The sequence below is a fragment of the Gymnoscopelus braueri genome, assembly GCF_963280865.1.
Source record: "Gymnoscopelus braueri genome assembly, chromosome: 16".
NCBI lineage: Eukaryota > Metazoa > Chordata > Actinopteri > Myctophiformes > Myctophidae > Gymnoscopelus > Gymnoscopelus braueri.
Window position 1 is genome coordinate 18,007,924 of NC_137616.1, and position 10,000 is coordinate 18,017,923.

The 10,000-nt window shown below is 39.4% G+C and overlaps 1 protein-coding gene across 1 annotated transcript in view; it reads right to left on the reverse strand.

Moving 5' to 3' along the window:
• The window catches only part of LOC308103382 (dihydropyrimidinase-related protein 5-like), a 37,394-nt gene that overhangs the window by 20,728 nt on the left and 6,666 nt on the right, over window positions 1-10,000 (reverse strand). Inside the window, exon 2 of the mRNA XM_080453330.1 lies at window positions 1,028-1,142. Coding sequence (XP_080309456.1) covers window positions 1,028-1,138 — 111 coding nt within the window. The 5' untranslated portion in view covers window positions 1,139-1,142. The remainder of the gene's footprint in view (window positions 1-1,027; window positions 1,143-10,000) is intronic.

The window sequence follows — 10,000 nt, forward strand, 5'->3', positions numbered from 1 at the left end:
CAAATATGGGGGCGGGCTTATCACCAGAGGCTTTTTTTAAAAATCTGCCCCCAATTGGAAATGCAGGTTCCACACAGAGATTCCAGACTAATATCTACGCAGCGATATAAGTCTGGCCATGCCAGGCTAGATAAAGACCTCTTGGGTTGAAACGTTGTTTGTTTGATTCATAAATACACAGTGGGAGCGTTCCAAGATGGTTTGCGGATACTTTTTTGTATCTTTGAACTTGACTCTTTTATCCAGCACCCGTCGAAATTCACTCGGATGTGCTTGCATTATCCTTGAACTACCATGTACTCTACTGTATCCCCGTATATGGGCATGTTACGTTTGTGACACCACTGTCCACCCACAAGGAAACGTTAATATGACGTAGTGTCATGTCTTTTTCTTTTCTTTCATGTAAGTGACATAAATATATCATAGTGTAGCACTGTGTGTAAAGTGCTGTAGAAGAAGAAGAGAGAATGTCATTCAGTGTCGTTTTATTCTCTTGTTGTTCTGTTTTGTTTTAACTTACATGATTGTATCCCAATGTCATTTTATGATGTGTCTACATGTCTTATTGTTTAATGTTTTATGTGAAGCACTTTGAATTGCCTTGTTGAAAGGTGCTATAAATAAACTTTTCTTGCCTTTGAAAACTTCAGCATGAAAACTTGTTGTTTTCACTCTGGGTGTGATTTTTTTTTGTGTGTGTGTGTGGTTGCACAAAATTTATCTCTGGTGTGTAGTGCATATCATCGCTGTCGGGCAGAAACCTTGTATCTCCATGTTTAGAATTTGCATGATGTTTTGTAAATTAATGCCACATAAAAGTAGCACAAATAGCAGATATACAATATCAAAACGCGTCGCATCGGGACACGTTTTGAGCTTGTAGATCTGCTATTTTTTTGCTGCTTTTGAATTTGAATCCTGAAAATTCAGGTTTTGGACATAATGAGGTTTCCACCCGACAGCAACGATATCTATGCAAGTGTACAGTATGAACATGTGTTTCAGTGCATGCATGATCACCTACCTGCTGAATGATGCCATTCTCTATGTAGACATCAGCTTCCTGGGTGAAGTCATCATTAACCACCTTCCCTCCCTTAATGAGAATACGCATGGACCCTGCGTTGGCAGCCATAGTCCTACACACAGAAAAAAAACAATACATATGAGTTCAGAGTATTAATCTAACTCAAATTTGGATAAATGAACACTGAGGATTTTACCATGAACAGTACAGTATGTATATGTCATCATAAACAATGTATTAGCATGACAAGGATAACCCTTAACACCATCACTATCCCCACAAACCTAAAACCAACATGTATTACAGAATACAGTACACAAGACGGCTGAAAAGTATGGATTGGAACGGTCCTAGTCCTTGTAGGAGCAACAGACAATTTAGAGAGAAAAGATTTAGCCAGAAAAACTGAGAGAGAGAGAGAGAGAGAGAGAGAGAGAGAGAGAGAGAGAGAGAGAGAGAGAGAGAGAGAGAGAGAGAGAGAGAGAGAGAGAGGAGATCAAGAGAGATGTTTGAAGGGAAGAATTTCAAGTTAAGGCTTACAATGAGGTACAGAAAGTGGCTGCTGTACAATGGCCATAGGTGGCAGTCACCATTATGCAAAACCAAGGGGTGGTCAGTCCAGGCATTGTTCAGTCTAAGGTGTGGTCAGTGCCTGTAACACGAATGGTGAGCACTTCTGCTGAGACACACATTGCCGTCTCTGATCTGTCTCTTTAGCTGCGGAGGCAAAGAAAACTTTCTCTAAGCTTTTAGTGTGTCAGCCAGCACTATGAATTATTAAGTGTGGAAAAAGCGGATCTATAATTCACAAATGTATTACCCACATGACTAAGACAGATTCTCAGTGTGCTGTGAGAAGGCTGCGGAGTGGAAAACGCAAAAGGCCTCTTAATATACATAAAAATGGAGGGTCTCCTCCTAAAGATCATATAGAAAACTGAGACTGAGAAAGCAGTCAAAATTATTGGACACCATCTATCTATCTATCTATCTATCCATTCATCCATCCATCCATCCATCCATCCATCCATCCATCCATCCATCCATCCATCCATCCATCATCCATCCATCCATCCATCCATCCATCCATCCATCCATCCATCCATCCATCCATCCATCCATCCATCCATCCATCCATCCGTCCGTCCATCCCAGTCCTCATAGATTTTGGACCCATGGACTATGTCTGTCAATCTGCCTGTCTGTCTTCCTGTCTGTAATGACATACCCAAAATAGGGACACCAGGTTTGAAGGTGGCTAGCTCATTGAAAGTTGAAGCTCATCAGTCAAATTATCGTTGCGGTTTAATGCATTTTAAAGTGCGGACGGATTTGAAAAGTCGAGCCGAAAATAGTCCCTGAAGAAAAGGAGGTCCATGATTCATTATCCGCGCAATTATGTTTAGTTAAATTATAGAGGTATTTGGTAACGGTTTATATTAATGACTTTGGAGAAAATGTAAGCAAATTATGAATTATTATTATTATTATTTTTTGTAATGGCCAGTGGAGATTTGAAGCAAGTGCCATGACAATGACGTTATGCGGAAACAAGCTTATTTGAAGCCAACATGCTAAAACAAAAGCTCCCTCTCAGAGAAGTGAAGGGAGGATGTGCTCCCTCCCAGCAACTACCCCTATCGCCCATGGGTTCCATAACCATGAACACATATCAAATCAATTATGAATAAATTATATTACATTGTAACAATGTACACATAATATAATCCATTTCCCAACTCAATAACACATGCAATAACATAACAATGAAACATAATGACAGGGTGTGCGCCCTGAGGCATGTTGGGATGTCCCTTCTCTTGTTCATTGGCACACCACAGGACGCTGTGTTTATTGTGCTCTGTGTCTTGATGTCTTAATGCTGAATGTTTTATGTAAAGCACATTAAAATGCGTTGTTGTTGAAATGTGCTATCTTATATTAAAATTGGCTTAATGGAGGACCGGGTAGCGGGCGGGCAGGCCGGCGGACTATGACTCAGCCACAGTGGTGTAAAGTAACTAAGTACATTTACTCAAGTACTGTACTTAAGTACAATTTTGAGATATTTGTACTTTACTGGAGTATTTCCAATTTTCAATACTTTTTTTTTTTTTATAACTTTGTTTTTATTGAGGATACTTCCAAACAGTTACATATATCACTTCAAAAAATAAAATAATACAAAACATAAAAGTCAGACAATTACACGTACTTAAAGACAAAAAAAATAAATAAAAATAAATTAAAAATATAATAAAGTAAATTAAATAATTATAACCTTTTTGAGGGTGCGCATGTACCTTATTTCCTCCAGTTTCACATCTCTCCTTTTTGGAGTATATATATCAACCATTTCTCCCATCTTTTTTCATAGAGATCTTCCCTTATTCTCAGTTTGAATGTTAACTTTTCCATGTCCTGAATATTGTCCACTATGTTTCTCCACTGTTTATAGTCCGGTGTATCAGTCTTGAGCCAGTTCCTGGTGATAGCCTTTTTCCCCGCCGTCAGGAGGATTTTGGCTAGATAACAATCTCCTGGATGTACAGTTCCTTCCATTTGACCCAAATACAATACAAGACAAGTACATGGAATTTCGTAACCTAGAACCTCACATATGGTTGAGTGCAGAGTTTCCCAAAAAGGTTGAATTTTTGTACAATTCCAGAAGACGTGTGCATGATTGGAGTTAATGTTTCCACAATTTCTCCAGCATGACTGTTGTTTTTTAATTTGTTTACTCTTAATCTGGGGTGTGATGAAATACCGAATTTGATTCTTCCATATAAATTCCCTCCATCCCTTTGATTGTGTTGTTGTCTGGTGCATTTCCCACATATCATGCCAAGTCTTCTCTGGAATATTCTCACCCAACTCTTTTTCCCATTTATTCTTGACATATATTGTTGAATGTTTTTTTGATTCCATCAAACATGAATATACTTTAGATACAGTCCTGGGTACAACCTCACCATATGCCCGTATAAAGAGTTTTATTATCGGATGTATTTCACCCTCTGCTATTTTAATTCTTTTATTGTAGTAGTCTCTCATTTGTAAGTATCTAAATAAATCTTGATTTGCCAAATTGTACTTGTTTTTTAATTCTTCAAAACTTTTCATTTCATTTTTCTTAATCAACAGGCATATGGTTGTTACACCCAGTTCTGTCCATTGCCTGAACCTCAGGTCCAGCACTCCAGGTTTAAATGCCCCATCGTATGCAATCCATTTCAGCAGGCCAATCTCTTTTCCCAGTTTCAATTGTTTTACAATAGAGTACCATATATTTAAAGTATAGCTTGTTATTGGATCTAGATCTACTTCACTCTTCACCCCCGCCGGAACCTCCTTTTCTCCAATACATGTTTGAATCGGGAATGCAAACCCAGGTGTCTCAATATCCTTCCACTTAGCTGTGTAATCTGCACTACACCAGTAAATAAGTGGCCGTATTTGTGCTGCATGGTAATATTCTCTCAAGTTTGGGAGAGCCATCCCCCCTTTATCTTTAGGTAACTGCAATGTACTGTATCTTATTCTAGGCCGTTTTCCTTCCCATATAAATCTTGATATAAGTTTGTCCCATTTAGTAAACTGAGCTAGTGGAACCGGCACAGGTAAAGATTGAAACAGATATAGTAGGCGTGGCAGTATGTTCATCTTCACTGAACATATCCTATCACTGAGTCCCATTGGATAAGTAGTCCACCTTTCTATGTCTTTTTTTATATTGTTGTCAATTTCTTCATAGTTATTTTTGTATAGTTTGGATAGATTTTTAGTAATATTTATGCCTAAGTATTTAATTGATTTTGCTCCCCAATTTATGTCCATGTCCTTAAGTTTTTGGTCTGGCGTGCAATTAAGCAAGAGAATCTGAGTTTTGGTTTTGTTCAATTTATAACCTGAATATGAACTGAATTGGTCCAGGGTCTGTATCAGATGTTCAAATGAGGACAGTGGATTTTTTATGTATACCATTACATCATCTGCAAATAGACTTATGACATGCTTATGGTTATTAATTTCTATACCTTTTATTGCTTCATTTTGTCTAATCATTTGAGCCAGTGGTTCTATGAAAATCGCGAAGAGCGATGGTGATAAATTGCACCCCTGTCTGCAACCTTGTTCTAGCTCAAATCTATCTGTCAGTGAGCCGTTTACTTTTATTCTGGCCGTTGGCTTGGTATAAATTGACTTAATACATTGAATCGCCTTTTCTTGAAACCCAAATTTCTCTAATGTTAGGAATAGAAACCTCCAAGAAACCTTATCAAAGGCAGAGGCTGCATCTAGGCTAACCACTGCTGCTGGTGTTTTGTTTTTATTAATTTTATGCATAATGTGTAGCGTTCTTCTAATGTTGTCTTGTGTTTGCCTGCCTGTAACAAAGCCAGTTTGATCTTCGTCTATCAGCTCTGGTATGATTGACTTAAGCCTGTCAGACAGAATCGAGGTATAGATTTTATAATCAACATTCAGCATAGAAATTGGTCTGTAATTCTGGCAATATGTCCTATCTTTATTTGGCTTAGGCAAGACTGTTATTACAGCTTCCTTCCAGGAGGGGGGAGTAGAGTCATTCTGTTTAACCCAGTTACAAGCTGAATGCAGGATTGGAGCTAGTTCTTTAGCAAATTTTTTATAGAATTCACAAGGGAACCCATCCGTTCCAGGGGCCTTAGCTGTTTTTGATTTCCCTATGGCTTTAGTGATTTCATCTATAGTTATTTCCTCTGTTATTCTCTTATTTTGTGTTTTGCCAATGTTGGGTAAATCCAAATTATCTAGGAAATTCCTGGTGTCTTCTTCAGTGGAGGTGGGTGTTTGAGTATACAATTCTTTGTAGTAATCCTTAAATATATTTTCTATCTCTCCTGGTTTGTATTTTAATTGATTTGTTTCGGGGTCATGTAATTTATGAACTGTTATGTCTTGTTTTCTTAGGCGTCTAGCCAACAGCTTTGCCGCCTTGGGGCCTGTTTCATAGTAGTTTTGTTTTAAATATCTAGTTTTCATCTCCACCTCTTGTTGAAGAAGATCACCTATCTTTTTCCTCACCTCTGACATTTGCTTATGTATTCTATTCTCCGCCTTTAATTTGTGTTTTTGTTCCAATATTTTTAGTTCACTTGTTAGTTGTTTATATTTTGCTATCCTTTCTTTTTTAATTCTACTTGCAGTTGCAATAAGTTTTCCTCTAAGAACAGATTTTAAACAGTCCCATAAAATTGCCGGATTAGTTTCATCATTAATATTTTCAATCAAATAATTTTCTATATCTAATTTGATTTGTTCTACAACTTGGTTATTATTCAATAGCCCAACATTCAGTCTCCATAACGTATTCCTCTTTCTGTCTGACAAACAAACTCTCATATACACCGCACTGTGATCAGACACATCAGCTACTCCAATATAACAGTCCTGAATTAGTTCCCTGTTTTCTTTCTGCGTGTAGAAATAGTCTAGCCTGCTATATACAGAGTGAGTCTGTGAATAATGGCTATAGTCCCTTTGTAAGGGATGGAGATCCCTCCAAACGTCTATAAAACCCATTTCCTCCCATGTATGTTTCACTAATTTTGATATAGATTTCTTACTTCTATTTAGGCTGGTGGTATCCAGGTTATAATCAATAATCACGTTCTGATCCCCTGCACACCAACATACCCCTTCTGTTTCCAGTGCTATAGTATCAAATAACAACTTGAAAAATTGTTTATCGCTTTCCGGTGGCGCGTATATATTTACCAGTGTTACTTTTGACTCATCAATTGTTCCTTTGACAATGATGTATCTTCCCTCTTTGTCTCTTATTTCTTTTTGTAACTCAAATTTAACTTGATTGGAGATTAAAATTGCAACCCCTCTTTTACGTGTGTTAGTATGTGAACTGTAATAGGTATGTTTGTATCCAAATTTCTTCAATTTCTCATGCTCTGTTCGTGACAGATGAGTTTCTTGCAAAAAGTTTATCTGTGTCTTTTCTTTTCTAATCTTAGTCATAATCTTAGCCCTTTTGACTGGGTTTCCCAATCCATTAACATTCAGAGACATAAGTCTTATCTCTTGTTTTGTATTCATGTATGGTTATATAAAAGTGGTACGAAAATTTGGTCATGGCGTTTCCCCCCTAGGTTATTACTGCGGTCACATACAAAGTTATTAATGATCAAAAACATAAAATACACAAACATCAAGTAGTATCCTTCAGTTGTATCTCGAAATGAGAACAAAAACAAAAACAAAAACATCTTGGACCTCCAAAAAGAGTTGTCAACTTCCCTCCTCCCCCGTTGACCCCCTTCTGTTTTTGTGGGGGAAAGCCCTTCATTAAGGAGGGGCCCCCATCCAGTATTGATTACCCCAAAAGGATTACCCATACTAGGTTGAAAGCTGTGCTGCTTCCCTTCAAACCAACCAAAACATTTTAAGATATTTCCCAGTGACAGAAAAAACTAAACAAGTTATGCTATATATATTTTCAGACCCAATTAGTCTCCAGATTTAACCGAGCGTCGGTGCACCCGCGCTCTTAAAATTAAAGCATCCCCCATTCACCCCCCCTCCCTCCTCCAATTATACACACACACACATTCGTCCACACACACAATCACACCCACCCTCCCATACCGTCTCCTTATTTTCTTTTTCTAACTTTTCGTTCTCTCTCCTCACCCCCACCTTTCTGTCTATTTTCTTCCTACATTCCTCAAATTCTTCTCTCTCAGCTGGCTGACTCCTTGCTCGAAGCGTCCACACACACACACACACACACACACACACCCCCCCACCCCCACCCATTTGTACACATCTTAACGAGGAATGTACATGTTTAACACTCCACGCTAACATTAATTGACTTCAGTTATTTCTTTTTCACATTATTAAACTCACGTCGTTGGATTACATGCCTGATAAAAAGTTAACGTCGATAATTCTGCAGCCGTCCTCTCGCGCGCTGTGCTGCCTCCGTGGTTCGGTTTCTTCTTTTGTCGACTCTTATCCAAGAGGCGAGTTTGGCTGCTTTGAGATTCTCAATAAGAGTGGCTCTTTTTTCTTCCTCTCCCGCGACGCCATCATCGCCGTCTCCTTCTGTGTCGCCCTCGCCGCCGTCCTCTGCGCCCTGGTTCCTCACTCCTCTCCTACGCATGTCCATGGCTGCATCCTCGGCGTTGTAGTAGACAACTTTCCCAGTTTCCCAGTGGATATGCAGCTTGTCGAAGGGTGTATTGAAGCGAATGTTCTTTTCTTTTAATGTGCTCTTAATTGTTGCAAATGATTTTCTTACTTGCATCACCCTTTCAGAGTAGTCATGATCAAAGTAGATTCTTGTTTCGCCGAATTTCACTATTTTCTTCCCCCAAGCTGCTTTCAGAACCTTCTCCTTCACATCGAATTGCTGGAAGTTGATGATTATTGATCTCGGTGGTTGGTCTGGGTTACGTTTCGGTGCCAGTGCCCGGTGGGCACGCTGTATTGACAAATCAGTGTCAATTGCCAACTCCTGTTTTAGCCATTCGGCCATGAATTGTGCCATCGATTCACTCTCTGATTCAGCTTCTTCTTTCATATTATAGACTCTTAAATTATTGCGTCTTTGCCTGCATTCCAAGTCGTCTATTTTAATCATCATCTTATTTCTCTCTTCCAGCAACTCCTGTAGTGTTTGGTTAACTGCTGTGCTCCACTGCTCCACTTCTTCTGCGCGTTCCAACGCGGCTTCCATTGTAGTTTTCTGTTCTTCAATCACCGTGTTAACGTGGGTGAATTTCTGATTAATGTCCACACTGAATCCGGTCAGTTTACTGTCCATCTGGGCTGTAATTTCTTCTTTGAATGATCTCAGGTCTTCCTTCATTTCTTTCCGAAGTGCCGATATCTGATTACTGATCCCATCCAAACTAGCCTGAGGGCGCGCTCCCACCAAGAGTTGGCTGGCCGCTGTTAAACGCAGGTTGTGCGCGGCCACAGTTTTTTGCAGCCAGCGGATTCTAAAAAACGGGAGTGTCGCGCCTGTCACTCACTTTCAGGACCCAGCCTGTCACTCACTTTCAGGACCCACTGCCTGCTGCCTTGAGCACCATGTTGCTTCCTGAGTCTTGAGACAGTCCGCCTTCCACTCACCCGATTGGACAGAGGGAGAAAATCGGCTCCTGCCTCCAGCACTTTTATGCTTAGTCGCGGAGAGCAGATAAACGCAAGGTCTGCGCGACTAGCGGAAAAATCTGCTCTTGCGTGAATCAACGCATTTGCATTGACAATGCATTGGCAGATTCTGCAAACAGCGGCCAGCCAACTCTTGGTGGGAGCGCGCCCTGAAGTGTGTCCATGATTTGTTTGTTAGCTTCGGGTGCTAGCGCACGCTCCTCTTCGTCTCGTTTCTGGTCTTTTTCTTTGTTTTTTCTGTCAAGGTTTCTCGTACTTTGTCTTGCGCTCATTTCCCATCAGTTTATATTTCTTCTTGTCCTGTTTTCTAGTTTTTAGCGCGGTTTTAAATAGTTGGTGATCGGGAGCTCACTGCTCTATGCGACCGTCCTGTTCGTCGCCATACCGGAAGTCCCCAATTTTCAATACTTTTACTTCTACTCCACTACATCTCAGAGGCAAATATTGTACTTTTACTCCACTACAATTATTTGAAAACTTTAGTTACTAGTTACTTTGCAGATATACATTATTATATTATAAAACATACATTAACCACTTTAGCCCTATTTTATACCGAGGCTATTTGAAAATAGCAGATCTACAAGCTCACAACGCGTCGCGATGCGACGCGTTGTGAGCTTGTAGATCTGCTATTTTCAAACATTTTAGTACTTTTACTTTTGGTACTTTAAGTACATTTTGATACCAATACTTTTATACTTTTACTCAAGTATGTTTTGAATTCGGGACAGAGTACTTCTACATTGCAGTATTGATACTTTTACTTAAGTAAAACATTTGAGTACT